Source organism: Protomyctophum parallelum (genome assembly GCF_964188405.1).
Source record: "Protomyctophum parallelum genome assembly, chromosome: 6".
Classification (NCBI taxonomy): Eukaryota; Metazoa; Chordata; class Actinopteri; order Myctophiformes; family Myctophidae; genus Protomyctophum; species Protomyctophum parallelum.
Genome location: NC_139701.1, coordinates 26,581,592 through 26,606,231, shown reverse-complemented (window position 1 = coordinate 26,606,231; position 24,640 = coordinate 26,581,592). Strand labels below are relative to the sequence as shown.

General features: G+C 43.7%; 1 protein-coding gene across 7 annotated transcripts in view; it reads right to left on the bottom strand.

The window, feature by feature from the left end:
- The window catches only part of elavl4 (ELAV like neuron-specific RNA binding protein 4), a gene marked incomplete at both ends in the record, with an annotated part of 103,114 nt that overhangs the window by 49,093 nt on the left and 29,381 nt on the right, over positions 1 to 24,640 (bottom strand). For 5 of the 7 annotated variants that reach the window (XM_083767624.1, XM_083767625.1, XM_083767622.1 and 2 more), the window contains 2 exons: positions 5,752 to 5,995; positions 13,242 to 13,328. In XM_083767624.1, the coding sequence (XP_083623750.1) occupies positions 5,752 to 5,995; positions 13,242 to 13,328 (331 nt within the window). The remainder of the gene's footprint in view (positions 1 to 5,751; positions 5,996 to 13,241; positions 13,329 to 24,640) is intronic. The other 2 variants (XM_083767626.1, XM_083767627.1) reach the window with 1 other exon arrangement.

Genomic DNA, 24,640 nt, shown 5'->3' with positions numbered 1-24,640 from the left:
CTTAAATAAAATATTAACCTGCAAGTCCCTAGTGTGTTATGAGTTGGCCATGTAGACAGCCAGGCAGTCATGGAGACAGGCATGCACGGAGGCAGGCGGGCGGGTGTGTGGGGAGCAGGGGAGGCACTCAGAGGTGGCGTTTCATCCGGCTGAAGTCAACCAGGGTGACAGACGAAGCTGGAGTGCCTGTGCCCGCCCGTGCTCGCCAAGGCCTCACGCCACACTGGCGTCATCGGACCTGACAGGAGCGGGTCCACAGGAAGAAGATAGGAAGCTGAGGACCTGTCTGTCTTTCTCCTATACCTCCACTGAGGCTCAGGTGTTCACACCTTGTCAACACACATTCTCAGGTTATCGGGGACGCACGCACGCACGCATGCACGCACGCACGCAGGCAGGCAGGCAGGCAGGCAGGCAGGCACGCACGCACGCACGCACGCACACACACACACACACACACACACACACACACACACACACACACACACACACACACACACACACACACACAAATTACAGTACTTTTACTATCCGTAAAAGTACTGTTTACGTTTACGACAGTCATTCATATTTCATACAGTCTCACCATCAGTTAATTCTTCATTTGACTTAATATAAAAGTCTATGGGAATTCAAAATGGTGGAACCAGGTAGGATGTGTAAATTACGTAGACTTCGGCTCTGTGTTAATACACTATATTGGTTGGTGGTGGAAATGTGTCTGTGTTCGCATACTGTAGGACCACAACTGGATGACAATTAGCACAATTAGGTCCCAGCATTCTGAACAGCATTCTGTCTTAACTCAGCAGTTTGTTTTCAGCAGAATTCTTTCCTCGTGCTGGATACCCTGCAGGTTAAAACCCTGGTTAAAGGAGAATTCCATGCTAGAATGCTTTCTTATCTTTCTTACCTTTCTTTGTAGTTGTTACGTCCCCACCAAAGAGGTCCAGGTGTTTCTTTGTGCAAAAACTCCTTATTGGCTATTTTCCCTACCATAAGCCCTCAATGAATTGCATTGCATTGAATGGGAATTGGATGGGGCTATGGGGTGTTATGCTAATTCGCTTATTTCCATCGAAAGAAGTAGTAAAGTGTGCCGCTTGGGATATTATTTACATTATGAAGAGAGGATATATACAAAGAAATTGTAATTTTGAGCGATGGAAATAACCAAATTAGCACAACACCCCATAGCCCCATTCAATTCTCATTCAATTCAATGCAATTCATGTAGGGCTTATGGTAGGGGAAATAGCCAATAAGGAGCTTTTGCACAAAAATAACACCTGGACCTCTTTGGTGGGGATGTAACAACTACAAAGAAAGGTAAGAAAGCCTTTTAGTATGGAATTCTCCTTTAACCTTAAGGTCTGTGTCTGTCCACTGTCCACACCGCTCAATGACTATGTCTCTCCAAGCAAAATAAATATTTACAGCAGCATGAAGTGAAATGAACAATGTTTTCAGGTTCTTCAATTTGGAGCATCTAAAGTGAGTTGCGAGCCCCCTCCTTTCGTTTTATGATTTTGCTGCTTTTGCAGTGTGGCTCAGTGTCAAAGACGGAGGATGTGCGTTATTTGTTGTCTTTGAATGTGTCTCTCCAGCCCTCTGCGTAGCAAAGTGATATTGATTGTTGTCGAGGTTCTCTATTACCTTAGAGAGAACTCACGTATAGGTGAGTTAATAATGGGTGAGGATCTGTCAAAATAATTTGAATCCTAGTATTTCGCAGATAGTTTATTAGTTTCTTTCTTCCATGCACTACTGCACGTCAGTCAGTCAGTCCGTCCATCACATGTGGTGGCCCTCGTGACACGCTCCATATGGCCGTCTCCATATGAAGATCATATACTGACCTCATCAAACCCTGGATAGCCATACATGGAGAAGGCTGGATCATCATCTAGATCTGCATATATGGAGCTGGCATATATTGACCTCAAACCCTTAGATCTCCATATATGGAGCTGACATTCCATATGTTGATCCTGTCCACACCTGTCCATCCTCTTCGATGTCTCCCTTTTGACTGATACCTGGCCATTCAAACTCTAGACTTGCTGCCCCAAAGTTATTAGTGCAGCCGGACCCGGCAGCCGGCGAAAACTACAGTTCTCAACAGGCCCGCTTCTCAGGGTGTCTTACTAGTTATACGCTGGTTAATATAAGGCGATGTGACGTCACGCTTCCAAGCTGGGCCTTGTCAACATTGATGATCAGCAGTCTCCCGAACGTTTAACAATTTTCAGTTTGAGGCGCCCAGGGCGCTCCGACAAAGAAAGCTGGACGCTGAGAGTGCTGAAACATGATGCTCATCGCTACAGCTCCAGCATGTCTACCATAGAGGAAATGCATGGCAGCATGGTGCTGACAGCTAAAAACTTAAATGTTCCATGGTCACAATCACAGCCCCTTAAGCTGCTATAACAGCAGTGGGACAAAGATGGCCTCTGTCACAAAATACAATGCTTACTGTATAAACTATTTTTAAGTATATTATGGTTAAAAATAGGTTTTGTAAATGAGAACATTTATTTCTTAAACTTTGCTCTACTACAGGGGTCAGGTGAACAATTCAATTCAAACAGTGCGGCTATAAAATGTCCTGTAGAAGACATTATTCCAAGCAGTGGTAAACAACTGGTTGATCACGATCGACACATCAATCAATCAATCAATCAATCAATCACTTTAAAAGCCGCCACAGTCTATGCCAAGATTTGTGAATTGCGCGGCCAATCATTTCAATGAAAGTTAGCCGACGCTGTGGCTCTGGCTTGAAGCCCAGTCTGGTATCTGTCTGTCCTGTCATGTTAGCCAACCAAATCTCAGTAAAAATTAGTCTAAAGAGGGAGGGCATCTCCCTCCAACACCTCCAATTATTGAAAATGGACTACTAATAGGCTAGTGGTAGGAATCGGATCTCAAATCTGTACTGTACAATACAGGACATGTGTGCTGCCACTTCGAAGAATAATAAACTAGCATGGTAACTAGACCTAGGGGCTGGAAATTCCAGAAGAGCTCTGGAGCGCAAACATCTCTGTAATCAACTCATCATTCTGCGTGAGACAAAATCTGATACAATTTAAATTATTCCACAGACTGCACTATTCCCCTGAAAAATTGGCAAAAACGTACCCATGCTGCATGCTGTGAATTAAATGAACACTGAGTTTTGTTTTTTACTCTGAATAAGACCTACTGTAAGAGGTAAAAAGGGATGCAGGTGCATACCCGCCAAAATACCCGCCTCCAACTTATTTTCACTATTAAAGTTCAATACAGGAAAACTTTTAATTAACTTTTAATTAATTATACAATGAACAAGCAAACAACTTAACAAGTAAATATAAAATACACACAGAAAACTGAGCTGTAACCATTGACTTACAGTAAACTAGGTGGTGGGATCATAGCTTGGCCACTTTCACCTCTCTCCCAGAACAGTAGTACCACCACACATTACTGCACGGACGCACGCACGCACACACGCACGCACACACGCACGCACGCACGCACGAGGAAGACCTCTGCGTTTTCAACTTGGAGAGGTAGCGGTGCTTTGTTAGCCTAAAAAATTGCACGAGGAAATTGCACCCATGGGAGAGCAACGCAGGCGTATACACTATGGGGGGGAGACAGAGGCAGGGCAGGATTTATTTATAAGCACTCTTTGAGTGGATGCTAAGTCATCAGAGAGACCTTGTAGCGCGGTGGAGCAGAATAGTACCCTAAATGGTGTCGGGAGTGAGGGAACAAATGCTTCTCTTTCTCCCCTCTCACTCTCTCCTACATTTAGGGCCCCATGGCAGGTTTGCAACAATTTGGTCTGTTTTTAAACTCTCTCCAAATATCCGCTGTTAGCTTGGTTCCTCTGTCTGGCTGTGAAATCACACTGGAGGGACAAAATTGGGCGGAGAGATAAAGATGATGATGGCAGTAGTGAGAGCATTTGTGTCCCTGTGGTTGACGTGTGTATTTCTGTACACACACCGGCTCTCATTATCCTGGTAGGATGTGACTCTCAAGCCCTATTTTGAGGCCCATTATAGGGAAGGATAAGGATACAAAGCTGTAGAAAAATACTTTGTAGAGCAGAGCAGTATTGGAGTAGAATGGGTTCACCATTCATCTCTGGAATATAGCTCAAATTGCCAATGTTATTAGCACTTGGGTTATATTAAAACCATTGTTCTTTTTTAATTCCCGGCAATAAAGTTAATCATGTGTGTATTTGTTACATTAACCATGGTATCCCTATTTTGGACATTTCGAAAATGTTCCAAAACATTCCAATAATAATGTAAAAAGAAAACATTATTTTTCATAATGAGTGAAAATAGAAGATTTACAAGCCTAAAATGCCTCACGATGCGACATGTAGTGAGTTTGTAGATTCTTGTAGATAGCTTGTATTTTGGCTGTTCGTCATATGACAAAGTAGTATATGGCATACAAGTGGTTAATGATGGCATATACTGTACACGTATGCACTGTATGCAAGGCTTTGGAGTACGTGTGTGCGCCCGCACGATATCCCAGAATGCCAGAGTGTTGTGGGGCGACTGCCCATCTGCCCGCTGCTCTCTTTAATGAGATTATCAGGAGAGGAGTGTCAGTAAGTAGGAGCTAAAATGAAAGCCGTTATGGGGCATTATCAGAGAGCGGCACCCCCTCATCCATCTGCTGTATGGCCACCCACACAGCCACTAGCCCCCTGACTAAGGCCACGATTAGCACATAGAAGTGCTGCTTAATTCAAACACCTCTAGAGAACATGTGGAGCTTTTGCTTCTGCGGTGATGCGCTGCAGCATTTGAGCACACATTCGAGGCTGGCGTTGGATTCTACTCCAGGCACTGAAACCTTGCATGCATTTTTTTATTTGTTTGGAACAGCTCCAAATTTTATTTGACCCGGGGCGTGCATAATCCTGTGCCAGCCCAGTCATACCCGATTTACCTCTTTGAACTTCTGTGTTATGTCTGTGAAAATATGTAAACATAACATTCTTGCATGTGTACATTTGCACTAGTAACATCTCTTCCAGACCACAGGCTGCAGACAGACTGTAGTCTGTGTGATGCATCTGCGGCGCATGGAAAATATTATGCAGTATGCACAATGCAATCATGCAGAGACACAGGCCATCCAGGTAACTGTGGGCTAGAGCACACTCTCTCCGAAAGCGTTAAAAGGAAACTTAGCTGATTTTCATCCTAAATCCTGCTGTTCTCATAATGTGGTAAAGTAGTGTGGCATTATTTTTTTTAAATAACAATAACATTATCGGATGTATGGAGATGTGTTTCACATCATATCCCAACCCCAACATTTCACAGAGAAATTATGGTATTTTTTTTGCCACACTATATTATTGATATCCTTACATTGGAAAACAAATTATTTAAGTTGAAAATTGGCAACGTTTCCCTTAAAATCAACACGGAGGATTTTATCGACTGTACACTATAAAATATAAATGACTTGTCAGGGCGGCAGTGGCTCAGGGGTAGAGTGCCTGTATGGTAACCGTAAGGTTGCCAGTTCGAACCCGGGCTCCCCCAGAGTTACTGTCGAAGTGTCCTTGAGCAAGACACTGAACCCCTAATTGCTCCCGATGTGCTAGTTGGTGCCTTGCATGGTTTCCGCTGCCATTGGTGAATGTGTGTGTGAATGGGTGAATGTAATGCACAATTTCTGTAAAGCGCCTTGGATAAATGCACCATTTACCATTTGTCATACCTGTGATCTTGTCGCGAACCAGCTTGCAGGACTCAATCTCGCCGATGCTGCCGAACAGGCTGCGGAACTCCTCCTGCGTCATGTTCTGGGGCAGGTAGTTGACGATGAGGTTAGTCTTGCTGTCGTCCGTGACACCGGTCTGCATGGGCGAAGGGCAGCCGCGGCTGTTGGAGGTCGGCCCGTTGGCTGTCGTGCCCCCGCCGCTGGGGCCATTCGTCACCGGGGCCTCCATGTTACTGATGATCTGGGAGGAGGAGGAGAGATGGGGGATGGGGAGGGGACAACGGAGGAGGGAGCGTTTATGGGAAAGGGCTACTTTGTTTGGGAATACAGCATATATGAAAACTTATTACCACTTAACCACAAAAACCTTCCAAATTATTTAAATAATAGCAGCACTACACGCTCACAAGGCATTGTGGTGCAACACGTTGTGAGCTTGTAAATCTGATATTTAAAAATATATATATTTTCACCAATAATGCTCTATTTTTATTCTTATCATAGATCAAAGACATTTTTGCATTGGAGAGGACCTCCTACAGTATACTGCGTGTGTGCGACTGTGCGTGTGTCGGCAAAGCTACACCGGGCAATTTTGCGCACGTGCGTATGCGTTTACTGCGCGCGTTTACTGCGAGCGTACAGTGCGTTTGGATAGGACCAATATATGTCAATGATACCAGCTACACCAGACGCACGGATACCGCGGGCTCTAAAAATAGGATCGGTTCTAAAAAAATTACATGCGTATGCCCCCATGCGCGCGTATCTATATATCCTCCCGGAAGGTCCTGCACAAATCTGCCGCACGCCACAGATCTGGTGTAGCCGGGGCATTTCGCACGCATACTTTGTGCGTGCAGTGCGCTTACGTCAAACGCACACATGCCCGGTGTAGCTTGGCCGTGTGTGTGTGTGTGCGTGCGTGCGTGCGTGCGTGCGTGCGTGCGTGCGTGCGTGCGTGCGTTCAGTAATGTGTGGTGGTACTACTGTTCTGGGAGAGAGGTGAAAGTGGCCAAGCTATGATCCCACCACCTAGTTTACTATAAGTCAATGGTTACAGTTTAGTTTTCTGTGTGTATTTATTTATTATTTATTTATTTATACCAAAAGTTATTTATAGGTTTTGTTTCTGATTTGATTAACTTATAAGTTAAATGTTCTCAAATAGAAACTTAAATCTTCACATTAATTTTAAGATTATGCACTGTTTCCCCCTTTTATTGATTCCTTTATTTTTGTTTTTACAAAATATCGGTCAAAAATGTGGTACTATAATCAGTGATCTAGGACCACGGTTCTCCAAGTGGGTCCCGGTCTGCAACACATACTGTAGCCAGGGGGTCCCGGGCTAGTGAATTATGGTACGTATGTGTGATAGTGAGCTTACCATAATCGCAGTAATCCTTAATCATATTGCATCATTCAAGGGCTTTTGGATAGAAATGAAACAGACTCCAGTCGTTAGAGCACTGCAGAGGCTGCGTGCATGTGACAGCTGATGGTCGTTGACACTCGTTAATGCATTAATGAAGGCAATTATGTTTCTGCACTGTAAAATAGGTCTACATCTGTTCTAAGGTAGCATCCTAAAAGATGTGATGTGATTGAAAAGTTGAAATACAAATAGTTCCAATGGCATATAAATGTAAGGCTGTAAGTATATGTGATCATTTCTGACCAAGGCTAAGTCATTGAATTTGTTTTATTTTCGTTTTTTCATGTCATGTGAAAGCAGAGAATCATAGCTTCAAATTGACATTTTGGTTGTTCAGTTTGACCCACCAGTTTTGGAGATATGGCTTATAGAGTAGTAATGTCTTGCAGAAAACAGCGAGTTGAGAAAACAGGCTTGGTTCACTTCTGTGGACTCCAACATTGCACCTAGCTACATGTTTAAGCATTTATTTCATATTTACATGTTGATTTCAGCTCTGACATTTATTTCAGACATGCTCTAGTACGTATGTGAAGAGTCTGCCTGTGCTATTAACTCATTTTGGATAAAAATGTATCCCTTCCAAGGGGTGCCTTACAAAATATGTTTGAGAACCCCTGATCTAAGACCCAAAAATCAGGCATCAGCCAGGCTCTAACAAACCTCATATATCAGCTACACTGACTCCACTCCACAGTCTACCAGCACACCACTGCTATCATTTTTATACCCGACTAAATTACAATAACAATATTTCTCTCAGGACAATACAATGTTGCAAAGTAAATACACAACGTACACACTAGTCACAATTCTAAACACCCATAAATACCACAAAAAGATACACAGAGAAGATTAACAGATAAATATTCATGCACACATTGAGATGCAGTCCTCTTCTGCTTTGATACTGTCAGTGCAGACACTTCAGGGAGGTAGCAACCACATCTAACTGACTGACAGACAGACAGACAGACAGACAGACAGACAGACAGACAGACAGACAGACAGACAGACAGACAGACAGACAGACAGAGACTAACTGACTGACTGACTGACTGACTGACTGACTGACTGACTGACTGACTGACTTCAGTAGGAGAATGACATGGGGCAGGCTGAAGAGAGTTCTACTACATTTTTAAATAAATCCCCATTTCCCTTCAATGCTTACTGGTACATGTACATTGTATTCATCCACTTGCATATGTTTGATCAAATTATCGGGTTTTGTTTCAGGCTGTCGTTCTAGTTAGATGAGAAAGCAGAGCATTAAGAGCTTTAAGCAAGGGTGCTGCGTGTTTGTGTGTTTCTCTGATTCTGGCTGGGGGTTATATTCTGTTTAATATCAGTGGGCCCCAGATGGAAAGAGCAGACACGTATAAATCTAATCACAACAGGGGTATAAGATGGAGTGGCGTTTGAAACATATAAGAACATAGAGGCATTGCTACAATGGTACAGGAAGACATTTGTCCTACTGTTTATGCTGCCTGACCAAAAGGTATCCCTGTTGCCCCATAATTCAGTGGAATATACATAGCATGTAGTACTGAAAAGTATTTATAGTCTGTCACGTTTCCCTAACTATATAAATCTGTTGTTTATCTTGCATTCCATATGCATTTAGTACTGTACTCTGAGTAATACGTTATGATGTAAGTTGTTGTTACTGTATGCGTCTGCCTATCAACACCGCCAACATAAGTTGCATAGGCCTACTGTACATAGGGCCCTATCTTGAGCCACCCCTTACCCCTTATCCCTAAACTTATTTGCTTATTTATTTTTTACTATTTTGAAAAAAAAAAAAAAAAACTGTTCAACTAGCCCAGGGGTTTTCAACCGGTGGTCCGCGGCCCCCTGGTGGTCCGCGGAGGTACTGCTGGTGGTCCACAGGCAGGCGTTCAGAAAAGTTATATTTTTGCCTTTTTTTTCTTTACTTTTCTTTTACTTTTCTAATATATAATATAAAACTTATTACTTATTATCTTTTTACTTGTTTGTAAATAATAATAATAACTTAAGTCGAATCTAACATTCAAAAAGTCAAGTGCTCAAGGTGTCAAATAAACCAAAAAAAAAGCTGACGGAGTCATCAGCTGCCAGCGGAACAACCATCCTGCTCTTCCACCCAACGCATGCATGCTTACCGTGCTTGCTGCCCAAGGCAAGCACGGTAAGACGTAGCCATAAGTTATTCATCCAATTCATAATAATATGTTTGGGAAAGTCAAATCTCCCTGCCACAGTGCCATAGAGTTATAATATCTGCCGCGGATCGATTGAATAGTCTCACATAATACGTGACGTATTCACTATTCAATGTGCAACTTCTCAGTCTATCGTTGCCGAAAAGGCAGAGCTACAAGCTCACAACGTGATGCAACCAGGTGCGGGCTCCACCGGGCCCGTCAGCGTCGCGTCTCCGTCAGGGAATGTTCCCGTTTTAATCAATGAAGGGTGGCTCCACTGCCCAGTGCCCACGTTGTGTTGCGTTGCGTGACTGCATTAAAATTGCCCCGGTTGGCCGGTTCGTTTTTTGACGCACACAACGGAGGCGCAACGCGCCCGGTGGAGCCCCGGTGTGAGCTTGTAGATTGGCTATTTTTGGTGCGTGACACCGTCGTACGATGATGTATACATTACGCTTTTAAAGTGACGGTACACAATGAACAGTTCCCTCTGTATGTTAGAAAGGTACTGTATAAGGCCCTAGTAAAATGTAGTGCAGGTTGTAGGTTGGTTAAAATAAAGAGAATATTATTAAAATAGAATAAGATAAAAAATATATATTCTGTTTCTATGTGTGTGTGTGTGTGTGTGTGTGTGTGGGGGGGGGGGTGTCAGAAACAAACCTACTGTGACTGTCAAATGCACTAAGTGTCAAATGTGAAATGGATTATTATTTTGAGACTTTTTTTGAGTCCTGCTAAAGTAAAAAACACTTTAGTAAAACTTTTGATAATAAAATACTTTGAAACATTTTTTGTCCAGCTCATGAATGTAGCCTGTGATAGTGTGATTAGTGAGTAACAAGTAAGAAGAAAACAAAAACAATCTTAACCCATGGTGCATGAATGCCCCACCACTATTGTGTCGGGTGGGTCCATCGTAGATCTACGATGAACCCACCCGACACAACAGTGGTGGTCCCCAGGCTGCTGCTAGTCAGAATGGTGGTCCCTGGATCAAAACCAGTTGAAAACCCCTGAACTATCTACATCGACACGTTGTGAGCTTGTATATCGGCTATTTGAACTATTTTAAAAGGTTTTTAAAAATAGTAAAACATGGTAAATAAGTTTATGGTTAAGGGGAAGGGGTGGCACAAGATATAGCCCATAATATACTACTTGCTGTGCCTGTATATGCCTGTGTTGAACAAAACAATGTGTGTTTTAATTCACAAACTAGAAACCCTGACGTATGAAAGAAAAATATGATCCTTTTTTAAGAGTTCCGAATCTTGCCTAAAATCAAACGCAGTAGTTTGAACGTGAATTGCTTCTGACTAAATCAAATGATCACTCTCTTTCCCCCTGTTTTAACAGTCAGTCAACTTTTTTTCTTTTCTTCTACCTATTTATTTTATTTATCTAAATACACGTACACAGCCAGAATGTAGAAGAATGTAGTTTGAGCTAAAATAACTACCAAACAATTACTATTTCTGAATTATTTTCTTTTTTTTAAAGCTAAGAAACCTTTTGGTTGTACAATTTGTGGCAAAAGCTTGTAAATATCCAAGACCACATAAGAAAACCCTTAACTTTTTGTGGTAAATGTGATCCAACTTTCTTTCTTCTCCTACCTTGTTCTCATCCCCCCCTCTCTTCTTCCCTTTCTTTGTTTTCTTGAACTACTACACAATTTCAGCCACTTTTTTTACCTGTAAAACTGTGATGTGACAATAAATAAATTCAGATTCTGATATAGCACAATGCTAATTTCATGCACTTTCCAATGCTTCTCAATGTTTTTAATTGACAAAATCTGTTATACATACATATCTAAAATACATTTAATCATTATTTTTGTTTAAATTATTTGAGGATAAGCCCCTTGATATGCAGCATCTTGTTTTTGAGGGTTTCCTCAAAGCACGAAACAACCACACAACAAGATCCAACAACAAACTAAAACATATCAAAAAGGACATAAACATAAAGGCTATCCGTCTCACTACATCAGTTACTATCATCTGAAATGCTTATTATAAAATAAGTGCGTAAATCAATGCAAATAATTATGATGATTGATTTAATTTCTTTCCTTCTATTTGAATGTATTGATACAAAAATAGATTCAAATATATATATATTTAGGACTGAGGCCGATTCTAAAAACGCAAATTTGATTTGTATATATTCATGCAGAAAAATCGGTGTAATGTAATGTAGACTGTAGACTAGTAGACTGTATACATTTGTATAGTGGAGAATGGCATTACCTTGAACTTATGGATAAATTCTATTTCATAAAATAAAATAATTCTGAAAATGGAAAACCTTCCCATCCGCCAATCCTTACTTATAAATAAGGTGCATTTGTTGTAAATCTCTTTAATGCTTCAACTTTTCTGTTATTTTTTTCCATTGTATTCTCTTGTATTCTCGTCCTCTACCCCATTGTGGCTGGACAAAGTCCACACATTTCCAGGAGAGAGTACAAGCCACATGTCCACCTTGTGTCTGCTTCATTCCTCGCAAATTGTTCTTTTGACAGTATCCTTCTTCACTCACTCAACACTATCACAACAGAGAGAGAGAGAGAGAGAGAGAGAGAGAGAGAGAGAGAGAGAGAGAGAGGGAGAGAGAATATAAAGCATCTAGCCATGGCAGAGCTGATTGGAGAGAGGGCCTTATTAAATCTGTTTACGTTTCCCGCTGCGCTCCATTCTGTCAGAGAGACTTTCAACTCTGTGGGACGTATTCTGAGGAGTTTTCACACCAAAATGGCCACCGCTAATTAACAGGGACCTGCCGAGTCCCGACGGCCAATTATATTCCTCTCCTTGTCCCTGCCCACCAGCGCAAGCGCAGCTCAGCGGCCCACTTGGCTTTGGTGGTGGTCTCTCTGGCTCTCCCTACCCTCCTACTGAGGAGCCCGGCGATATGGACGTTTCTCACTGCATGTCCCCTGATTAGGCACAACACAACATATCGCTGCTTAGCTGTAGGGAACATGAGTCACCCTCAAAACACAAGCTATTTACTCACAAAACATAAAACTGACTGACTAGTGGAAAGAACTAACCAGCATTGAGGGCTTTGATGCTAACATTGGCAATCCTTTGTGAGCAGCAAGCTGAATTGTGAGACATTGCTAGCTAGCCTCAAGAGCAAAATGGTACAGAACGCAAGCTAACCAATGGTCGTTCTTAAACCCAGCATGTTGAGAATGATGACTTGGAATGTCCTTAACTGTAACAGAGCTAAAGTTTATAAGAGGAATCTACCTCCCTCTGTGCTTATCAATAGTAGCTTAAATGCTCATGCAGTGCAAGAGAGAGAGAGAGAGAGAGAGAGAGAGAGAGAGAGAGAGAGAGAGAGAGAGAGAGAGAGAGAGAGAGAGCGAGCGAGAGAATAAAGAAAAACCTCAAAGGGCCATGCGCTTGGGCTTAGCACCTTCCTGAGCATTATTGATTTGTAACAGTTTTCTTAACTATATTAATATTATATTCTCTGGTTTTTTCCCCTTGCTAGGGTTTGCTTTCTTCTTGCTTTTTACTTGCTTCAAAGTTCACTATTTATTTACCATCTGAATGGAACAGGAGAATACCTGCTTTCTCTGCACAAACTCTGCACAATTCTCTCTCCTCTCTACACTCATTCCATCAACATCACCCCATCCATGCTCCAGCTGTCTCAGACAGCAGCATCACCTCCACATATACAGTATAGATATAGGCTGTGTGTGTGTGTGTGTGTGTGTGTGTGTGTGTGTGTGTGTGTGTGTGTGTGTGTGTGTGTGTGTGCGTGTGTGCGTGCGTGTGTGCGTGCGTGCGTGCTGGAGCCATCCATTTGGCATGAAGCGGTCTCCTTACCATCTTTGGCTGTGTCAGCAGTCCCTTCTCTGCCCAGCCCTGGAGCTGTGGGAGCTCTGCCTGACGCCACTGTGTCTCTGTCGACCCCTATGGAGCGGAGCACAGGGGGGGGGGGAGGGACGCAGGGCCCATTGGTCAACATCACACACTCACTTTACAGAGGGGTATTTAAGGGGAGGGGGGGTGGGGGGGGGGCAGGGCGGGGCTGGGGTCAGGATTGAGGGAGGTGGTTCATTACAGAAACCCCGCCGACTTTGCATTGCGAGCCACGACTAACCGCAAATCAAGCGACAGAAGCAACAGGGGGAAGTGGAGCCTCCAGTGGAGTCCACTTCCTTCTGGCGTGTTGGACTTACGGCTCCTGCTAATTTTTCCCTATTTTACACTTTGTGTAATATTTTACACTTTGTGTAAAATGTATGCTATTTTAAAGGATGCCAGTGGTTAAAGAAAACCTTGAAGCGCCTTCTGCTTTCCTCAGCTGTCATGTCACAACTCAAAGTACAAAGTGGCCTGAGCTTTGATACAGTAGACACCTTGGTCTCACTAAAACAAAGATAGGTGGCTTTTTTCTTTTTGTTGCGTTAGTAAACCATGGCCAATATAGAAAGACATTTCTTGGCATTATTGCATTTTGAACTAACTTTTCCATAGATTCTTTGTTATTGTCGTCTTAAAAACAACGAGAAGAAAAATAGGATTAGTCAAACTGATGGTCAATAATATTGTATGCAACGGTCAAGATACTGTAAAGGTACTGTCTATTTCTTCTCTGTACGTTCCTAATATACTGTATACAGTAGGCTACTAGTAGCCTCACCGAGAGCTGCACTATAACTCTCTAACACTATAAGTGCATGCGTGCGTGCGTGCGTGCGTGCGTGCGTGCATGTGTGCGTGCGTGCGAGCGAGTGCGTGCGTGCGAGTGACTGAGTGTGCGTGCATGTGTCTGCTGTAGCAGGTAGACTTGTGCGGCGACTACAGTGACCTTGGCAGAGTTTATAATGAGGGTTTCCCTCTCATTCTCTGTGGGTAAACAAGCCGCTGGTTGTTGAGATAGAAGCACCAAAAATGAGGAGAAAGTCTGTTCTCTGGCTCTCCTGAGCGAGTGAGGGCTCAAACGCCTGTATCTGGCTGCAGCCACTATGAGCAACCAATTTAGCCGGAGTGGAGACCGAGAGGAGGGCTGACCTCTGCTTTCGTTTACTCCTTCACAGAGACAGAGGGAGACAGTGAGAGATCAGACGGAAAGGAGAGGAGCGCAGGAAGAGAAGAGACGAAGGGTTGAGTAATGGGGAAGAAGATACTTCCAATACTTCAAAGGGAGGGAGAGATGGCAGAAGGAGAACAAAGACGGAGGGAGAGGGAGCGAGACTCTGCATGTTCTGTTGTCAATGTGTCTTGTAAACTTAAGCAAGGATGCATAATGGGGGTCTAAATGAGAGTGAACTGTCAGCTCGAAAAGGAAGAGCAGGATACAGAAGGGCAGAGAGGTTAAGTGAAGAGAGAGGTTTCACAGTGTTGTGTCCTCTGCTGACAGGTTATATACGGTACAGTACTGTGAAAATATAGTAGTGCTATTGTATTTTTTTATTTTTTTGTTCACCTTTGCCACCTTTGTTTTGTGCTATTCTTTTATTTGTATTTATTTATTTGTTTTAGTCTGCGTGAAGGCCAAAGGGTTACTGTATACTGTACATAATGTATATAAAAAGGCCAAACTGGCTGTATATAATGCACACACATACTGTAGTGTAAATCCCAATGGCGTCACATTTTTGCCCATAAGAATGCTACAGTTTTCCAGATGTATTTTACAAAGCGTTTAATGTGCTTAGACCACCTCAATGTTAAAGTGTAAGACCACTTTTTTGGAGGTTTGGGTTGTTTTCTTACCTTATTATGGTCAAACTAGTCCAGTCCAACTATTTTGTTTGGAGAGACACTGAAGCTGCAATGCGGTCTTCCGTTTCTGGTTTCATTTGTAAACAAGGAAGCACGCTGGCTGCCTGTGTTGTACACTGAGAGCACCCAATCCATCTGCAGTCGAGTAGTACCCCCGACACAGACACCCACGGCAAGCAGTCATAAGTTTGTAGGCTTACAATACTTTTAGAACGGAGGATGAAGTGCGCTGTTCCAGATTGTTGCAGTTAGAGTTGGACCAATCGGATCGTAGTACCGCGTCACGTGAAAACAGAAGTGATTCGGTTGGCGTAAGCATACCTACCAGATCTTCTTTCTACACAAATTAGTCAAAACAAGACAACGTTGACATTTTTCATTAAAAATAAAACCGCATGAGTTTTCCTGATAATAAGCTATCAGAATCAGCTTTTGTTGCGTTCGTTCATGTGCTAAAAGAGTGACTTTGAGAGCTGTTTCCCCGCTACAATGTAAGTCAATGGGCTCATTGGGCTGGTATTTTTATAAAGTTATTTTCTATAAAACTGCACAATGGAGCGAATTAACTCCTGGACTGGACTAGTTTGACCATAATAAGGTAAGAAAACAACCCAAACGTCCAAAAAAGTGGTCTTACCCTTTAAAGTAGGCATAACCGGTGTGAGCCGGATTAGGAGTGGACACTACAGTACCCAGGACAGCTACAGTACACCCAGGGACACCAGGCTTAATGTTGTTAACATATATTTTAGTTAAATTGTTACATTTATCAACCATGAATATCAGACTGACCAGAAGCAGGGGTAAACTATATCGCAACTGGTGATTGAAAAAAAAATGGCGCCAGAGGGGTGATATCAAAAGTGCAGAGGCATGGATTTACATCCCCCACGGCCCCAACAAATTGAAGCCTAAACCCATACGGACAGGGCAACAATGTGAAGCCACCAGATAATGACCATATTCACACAGGAGCCACCCCGATGGGTTGGGGCTTCCCACTCCCTCAGTATGACATAATACCAAAATGGCTGCTCTGCGAATAATAGTCTATTGTGGACCAATATTATTTTTACTGCAGAGGGCAGAGGACTATATATAGCCTGCATTATACACCTGGCCACTGTTTTTCATTGACTTTAAAATGTCACTTGAAAATCTAACCCTGAAAAAAGGAAACGTTAGGCAGAGGTGAAACAACAAAAGCATTTTTCACCCATTCTGCACATCGACTACATACTGTGTCAGTGCAAAAACGCAATGGTGTGCCGCAGCAAGCAGACAGTGCAGTGTTATTGTGGCATGTTCAAAATATGGTGATACAAATGCAAGAAGCAGCAAGCAGATGCATATGGGTTTCCATTTCAAACAGCTAACGAGCAGTGCAAAGGAGCGTTATGTCTGCAAGAGGAAAATTACTTTTTTTCACGTGTTTACGAGTCTCTGAATTTCATTCAACGCTTTGTTCAAAACGCAGTGCTCAACCATTCACTAACTGCATAGTACACAGACATATGCACATAACCACTTACCCATGCACGCGCACACATACATACAGTACATACATACACACTGTACATGCACGCATACTAGCAAGATAATGCACGCACAATCGCACACGCACGCGCACACACACACACACGCACACACACACACACACACACACACACACACACACACACACACACACACACACTCATCTTTCTTTATTTCCTCTCTGTCTAGGAGGTTATCACATGAACACACATGTGAGTGTGCTGATAAAATCCCAAATAACACCAGAATATAGACGCAATGCAATTACATTCACAAACCATTGGGATGAAAAACCGCTCATGGATGCATTTTCAATTATTCAGGGAATACATTTCAGTCGGCGCTCAGATGCTGGGGAGACTTATTATATAATCAATATACTCTATAGAACCATTCATATTTGATGCCACAAAGTGCTTCCTGTCTCCTCAGGCTCCCCGCCAGTGGTTTCTGGGTAGTGCAGTCAAATAGGATGTGCGGCGTGTCCTGCCTACAGAGACGTATTGTATACAGTACAGTACACTGTACAGTACAGCACTGTGTTCTAACAGGCTGCCGTGCCACAGACGACAAATTCATGGCTTCATACCAATACACTCCACCTTGCGATCAGCCAGAATATCTCTCCCCTCTCTCTCTCTCTCTGTCTATCTCTCTCTCTCTCTCTCTCTCTCTCTCTCTCTCTCTCTCTCTCTCTCTCCACAGCCTTGTAAAGTCAACCTTTACATGGCCAGATTTACATGACTGAGAAGTAATTTAATTTCCTGTCCCTTGCACCTTGCTCGTTTCTTTTCTCCTCCCCACTCCTCTGCCATTGTGACACCATAAAACTACCATTACATGACTGAGAAGTAATTAAATTTCCTGTCCCTTGCACCTTGCTCGTTTCTTTTCTCCTCCCCACTCCTCTGCCATTGTGACACCATAAAACTACCACCTTTATTACTGGCCTGATGCCACCCTACCCCCCCCCCCCCTCTCCTCCCAGCTCCTACAGAGCATAGACCATCAATTTGACCTGACTTTGGCTGGATGGGTGGAGGCTAGACTGCAGAGGAGGAACTATGGTGGACACATCAATTACGGGCACACTGTGAATAGCAGCAATTATCAAACTTTTTTAATTTCAAGGACCCCCAGTTAGATCTGCATTTGATAGGATATTTGAGGGGCGCTACTACACTAGACACTCCAACAAAATTGCGTCATATGCAGTCAAGTCTAGAGTACAAACAGAGTACAAACAAGTACAGCCAAGTCTATGGACTTTTAGGGCTCTAACATTATGCCATGCCTTACCCGCCAGCATTAACCACAATCCGTGAATTACACTTTTAGGAGCTTCCACTATCCGTAAACAGTATCTTGCGGCCACACTGACACTACCCACTATAACTATACATTATGCCTACACCTTTATTTGCGGGAGGTGTGTCTGTAGGCGTGTTGATGCGCTTTCCCAATATTTGCTATCTTGCACACACATATTTAGGACAATGGAAAGCAACTCCTCAAACCACCCACAATGCGAATTCCGTTTGATAAAATAATGCGCTCCTGAGATGGAGCTGCATCGACCCACAATGTTGCAGAACATTCACAGCTCAGGTCTCGTTCTGTCTTAATTCTCCACAAATCTCTGTGATTGTAATTGTACTATAATCAACAGTGTCAATTCCGTGTGTCCATTGTGTATATATAATTGTCTATTCAAAGAAGTTATTTGATTTGTGCCGTTCTTTGTCCATTTGCTCATTCAGTTTCATCCATCCATTGCGCATTTAATGGATTTCAATAATATAAAATTACTCACAATCAGTAACACATAAGATACTTGTGTCAACCAAATGTGCACTATTTTATTTAAAGGTAATTAAAGGCTAGATGGTAAGGAAGCAACAGGTGTCATTTCCAATGTTATTTAGCCTCAGTTCAGTGCAAGTCTGTTTAATGAATCCGATTTCCAGAACTTTCCTTTTTTCTTGATACCGTTTCGTAGAGATATACAATACAATCCCGATCTATATACCAAATGAAAACTTGGAACTTCATAGATTACACAGAACAGAATTTTTAAAAAATCTTAAGAGTGTTCTTGAGTGTTCCATATGGTTCTGTGCGCGGTGGGGGAAAAAAAGTTGCGCGCAACTTGCAGCGTAAGCGGTGCTTCCAAAGCACCGCCCAAGCGCAAGCTTCATTTTCCATCCACCAGCTGTTTAAAAACCAGGAAGTGACTCCTGCTCTTTCACTCACAGAATCTGACAACCTCTTTGTATCCCACAACGAAAACAAAACACAACTGGTAGCATTTTTTCGCTACTGTGCTTTGGAGTTCATTGATTGGTATAAGAATTGAGAGTTGAGATTGAGAATAATATGGTATTTAGTTCACACTACACCTGTAGTCATCCCGGAAACATGACGAACAGATTCACTCTACAGTGGAGTCTATTACATGCTCGGTTCTTCATCAACGGGTTCCGACACGTCGGGAAGGCGATATTGACGGCAAGCGAGTCGGCAGGAGTCTCGTTACAGTTGCTCATTTCAACATCTTAGTGACCTTGTTTTCATCTGTTATTCAAATCCGTCCCTGCCAACTTCAGGATATAGCCAGTAAGATGAAGTGGGTGTGAAAAAGTCAAATGAACTGACAGTAAGAGTGTTCAATGCTGATTTAAATGACCACTGTAATACTGTATGGTCCACAGTGAAATACCCATTTGTAACTGATAGTGTGCAAATGCAAATGTTTTGTATCTCTAGTTCAATTGAAACTCTGGACTTTAGACTTTGGTGAAATTAATTTAGACGTGTGTGTGTGTGTGTGTGACACTGTGACCTTGTGTTCTTCTGTATTATGGGTCCACACCCACTGCCACTAAACTCATTCCAAACTCCTTCCAAGTCACACCACAGTGAGAAACTATCAAACCACGGAGACACAGAGAGATTAATACCACTTTACTATCTGAACTCCTGGCCACAGAAGTTCCCTTAATGCTGTCTGCTCTATTGATTTTTATTTTTCTCTCTCCCCTCTCTTCCTGCTCCCCTCTCTCTCTCTCTGTCTCCCTCCCTCGCCCAGTGTCTTCCGGGCTCTGAAACGTCCTGCAGGTCAGACAGATGCTGCGCTGGATCAATCAGGGAAAGTAATCTGGGACACCTCATGCCCGCACGCAGCAGAGCAGACACACACCAGCTCACATACACCAACACTACACACATGCATGCGTGCACACACACACACCAACATACAACATGCACGCACGGGTGCATACATATTAACTCGCGCACACGCCTCCTCCCCATGCACTCTGGCCGGCCTGCCTCCACCCTCATCGATCCGCATCTACTTTACCAAATGGATTCTCCCTGCTCCCCTCCTCTCTCTCCCCTCCTCTCTCTCCCCTCCTCTCTCTCCCCTCCTCTCTTTCTCCTCCTCTCTCTCTCTCCTCCGCTTCTCCTTCCTCTCTCTCCCCTCCTCTCTCTCTCCTCCCTGCTCCCCTCCTCTCTCTCTCCTCCTCTCTCTCTCTCCTCCGCTGCCTCCTTCCTCTCTCTCCCCTCCTCTCTCTCTCCTCCCTGCTCCCCTCCTCTCTCTCCTCCTCTCTCTCTCCTCCTCTCTCTCTCCTCCGCTGCCTCCTTCCTCTCTCTCCCCTCCTCTCTCTCTCCTCCTCTCTCTCCCCTCCTCTCTCTCCCCTCCTCCCTCTCTCCTCCTTCCTCTCTGTGACTCAGAATAATAAATGTTCCAGACCTCACCAGACGTCTGCGGAAGCAATTTTTCATTTCACTTTGGCTTGACTTTCTTTCTTTTCTTTTTGGCATCTCTCTCTCTCTCGTGATGCCAGGATCGATACAGATTTCCCACACACACATCCCAACCCCCGTCTCGGCCCTTGGGTAATCCACGCACACTTACATGGGGTCAGAGGTCATGAGATGACAGGGTACCGCTGCTGCCTCTAATTGCCAGAGGGGGAGAAAGTCAGACTGGCTCTTTATAGATACCTTCTATTGACTTTCAACAACATTTATACAAGAGAGCGACAGCCTGGCTCTCACACAGGGAAAACGCATGTGTTCTTTTAAAACGGACAGTTTGCAAATGTAACCAGATGGACCAAAATCAATCAATTTGGTTATATTTGTACACTCTCTGGGTTACAAATGGATGAATTAACGTATTCATATGAGGACAGAGCCATATTGACAATTATACAACAGGTCGTTTCGAGGAAGCAATCTGATTGGTTGAAACAGATTATAGCCGGTCCTTAAACCAGAGGTTCCTCCCAGAGCGCATCAGACTCGGTGGCTAGGCTAGCTAGTTTCTTGGGACATTTGTGGTCGTAGTGACTATATCTGTCATTAAAAAAAATAGATTTTTCGGCGATTATCTTAGTTTTAAGGGTAACTGTTGTATAATTGCAATATTACATGTGAGGGTGTTGTTTATCGTCATTAATGCACTTCTGCGATACCTTTCGGAACCGCAGGCGTGCATTAATGACGATAAAGAACACCCTCTCGTGTAATATCGCTAAATTAATATTCCTACGGTACTATTATGGCTCATTTGAAACTCAAAGAGCAGCATCGCATTTTACTTCACTTTATTCTACAATTATATCGGCAGTCAAAAGACTGAACAGTCTGCATGACAAATACCCCCCCAACCCCCCAAACACAGACACACACACACACACACACACACACACACACACACACACACACACACACACACAAACACAAACACACCGCAGTCCCCTTTGCTCAGCCAAACTGTAGGCGGAGAGCTGGAGCCATTTGTCCACTGGCCGAGTTCCAGCTCTGCACCAACGCATGCAGAAAATTGGTGAGCATCTTGACTCTGGAGATGACACTTCAATTTGTGCAGCTCCAGTGGCTGGTGCTCCGTGGTCCCTCCCCTGTGGGGGTGTGAGACCAGCTGGACAACTGCCTATAGCTGCTTGGCTCAGGCTTGCAGCACAAGGCCTGCATGAGGGGTCTGGGAATTGGAGGCCACTGCCTTGCCTGTCCAAGTCGCCGTCCCTCATTTCTCTCCTTTTCCTCTCAGGTCCATTTCCCAGGCTCCCAGCTTATTCGTTACCTGACTGCCCTGACTGCCCCCCCCCCCTCCCCACACACACACACACACACACACACACACACACACACACACACACACACACACACACACACACACACACACACACACACACACACACACACACACACATCTCAACCCTGTAGCGCTGCAACTCTAGCCTTCACCCTTGACCTGCATCAAATACCCAATCGACAGCCCCATGCATGCAGGGCAGGCAGCACTCGGCTTGCACAGCGCCAGAGCTGGAAGCCACCAGTACCCAGACAGGCACCCAGCTAAGTCAAATCAGTGAGATGACTTGACTGTGTATCGCTGCATGTCCTGCTGTAATCCCCTGGGCTTGACAGGCGGCTGCGATCACTGTCATGTTTTAGCGAGGACTTCATGGTGGATTAAAACTGCTAAAGCCTTGGTGGGATTCCCTCTTCAATTAAATGTCATCAAAGTGTTTAAAGGTTTTAGAGAAGTTTATACCTATCCTGGCTATCCATATGTGTGTTGTGTGAGAGAAGAGAGGGGTTTAGAGATGGATGGAGAGAGAAAGAAAGAAAGTAAGTCTATCTATGCTACCGTATATCACTCAGGGAAAGCAAAATCATGGACCATTACAACCCTTGCAGTAAGTTTAATTTCCGCATGCTCTTGACATGTGAGTCTCCTAACCGCCCTCCATTTCTCTCTTATGTTTTTGAGCAGTGGCACACCATCTCCAACATGTGACTCTGTCTGTCTAGTTGTATCTGTATAGTTTCACCACTCAGTTCACACGGGTCTGATCTTTTCCCACTACAAACACATTGACAGAAAAGGTCAATTATTGCTAATAATTAAGGTCTAACCTAACTGGTTGACTTCCACAAAAGTTTATGTTTGGTTGATTGATTTTGTCTCTGCGTGACTGTAAGTGACATTTCAGCATCATCCTTCAAACTCAACTAGCATTATTACATCAATACATTTCCTCCATAACCCCGGGTGTGGTCTGGGATCAGTTTTCTGCATTTCTAGGGGTTGAGTGAGTTTGAAGTAATTTGTAAATGTAATCCATCTGGAACAGACGACCGGGCCTGCACAAACAAACCTAAGAAACGGCAGACAGCAGGAGAGGCAGGCGTGTTCCTCTAGAGTCAGCACCAGGTGTCGTGAGTGAGGACACAGCCTCCACAAGTAGCTGGCAGCTGAGAGCAGCTTTGCACCTGCGCAAGCAACCGCCAATTTGAGCCTGCCTGTTCTATATGCTCTAACACACGCAAACACACTATAACTAGTAGGAATACATATGTGTCCCCTTGTAAATCGGGTCAGAGAGTAGCAATTCAACAAAAGTGTCATCTCACTGTTGCCGACTATAGCTAAAACTAACATTCCTGTTTGCTGCATTCCTGTATAGCTAAAACTAACATTCCTGTTTGCTGCGATCCTACTGTACAGTGTACACCTGAGCATTCCAGACTTCCCGACTAAAACTACCTCCGCTCAAGCAGGTAGGCCTACTAAGTATATTTCACAGCTGAGAAGGAAACACGAAACTCTTCCATTCATCGGCAATCTTCACAACCTTTTCACAGAGTTTTAATTAAAGCTAGGGTGCGGCCTGCAGACGAGTAATATAAGCTTTTTGGAACAAGTTCTTAAAGTGGTATACAAACATCCTGCCTGTACGGTATAAGTGCAAAACCTAAAGCACAGCAAAGATTTGTCAGGATAAGTATAGATACCCGAACACGCATGCACGCACGCACGCACGCACGCACACACCGCTAGAGGTTGCTGAGCAGAGGCAGAGCTCCTCCTAATCTAATCACTGTTTCCCCATCAGCTAAATCTTACATACAGCCTCGGCACACTGGGCGTGTGTGTGTGTGTGTGTGTGTGTGTGTGTGTGTGTGTGTGTGTGTGTGTGTGTGTGTGTGTGTGTGTGTGTGTGCGTGCATGCGTGCATGTGTGTGCATGCCTTGCAGCGGAGGCAGAGAGCTAAATCACATAGACACTAAACAACTGCTGTACTTGAGAATTGATTTCACATCCCAAGGTGGTGTGTGTGTGAGTTTGCGTGTATAACCATGTGTGTTGTGTGCATGTGTGTGCGTGTGTGGGGGTCTTGGAGCTAATTTGGTTATTGATTCAGCCCTGAACCGGAGCTCATAATCAAATAGCTGCAAGAGCAAAGGACAGCCGTCCATATTTCTAAATGAGTAAATAGTTTGATGGAAATGCTGAATAACTAGGAACTACAGCAGATGGAAAGAACATTGCTAATTCACTGTTGGGGGACTGCTGAACAACAACAGTACATCTATCTAGTAAGGCTGTACCCTAGCCCTGTTTTTAGGACTCGAACTTCGGCAGGAATTTTCGAGCGAACATCCGAACCATTTGTTTCTAATTCATTAATTCGATTATTTTCCTATTTTTTCTTAATTTTTATATTTTTGTTGTTGCTGCGCAGCAGTTGAGGAGAATGCAACTATGCATTCCTTTAAGCAACACAACTTCTGCAGCTGCATCCATATGTTTAGAATTTGCATCAATGATCAAATCCCAATAATAAAAAATAAACTTTATTTTGTAAACAACGAAACTGAAGGAGCAGCGGTGCTATCGGCTTGTCCCAACTCTCAAGTGTCTGCAGCCTGTCACGAGCCCCGTAATGAACTGATACGGGACGCACGTTGTTCCGTATTCTAATGTCGGGTCGGGGAATAAATACAGTATGAATGACGGCGGGATTTATTTTACATCTCTGTCCTGCTTTCTTCACGAGAAGAGAAGAGCGCTCACCGCTGCTAAAAAGGATGTGAACCTGGGTCTGGGAAGCTCACAGCTGCAGCCATTGGCTCATGATACG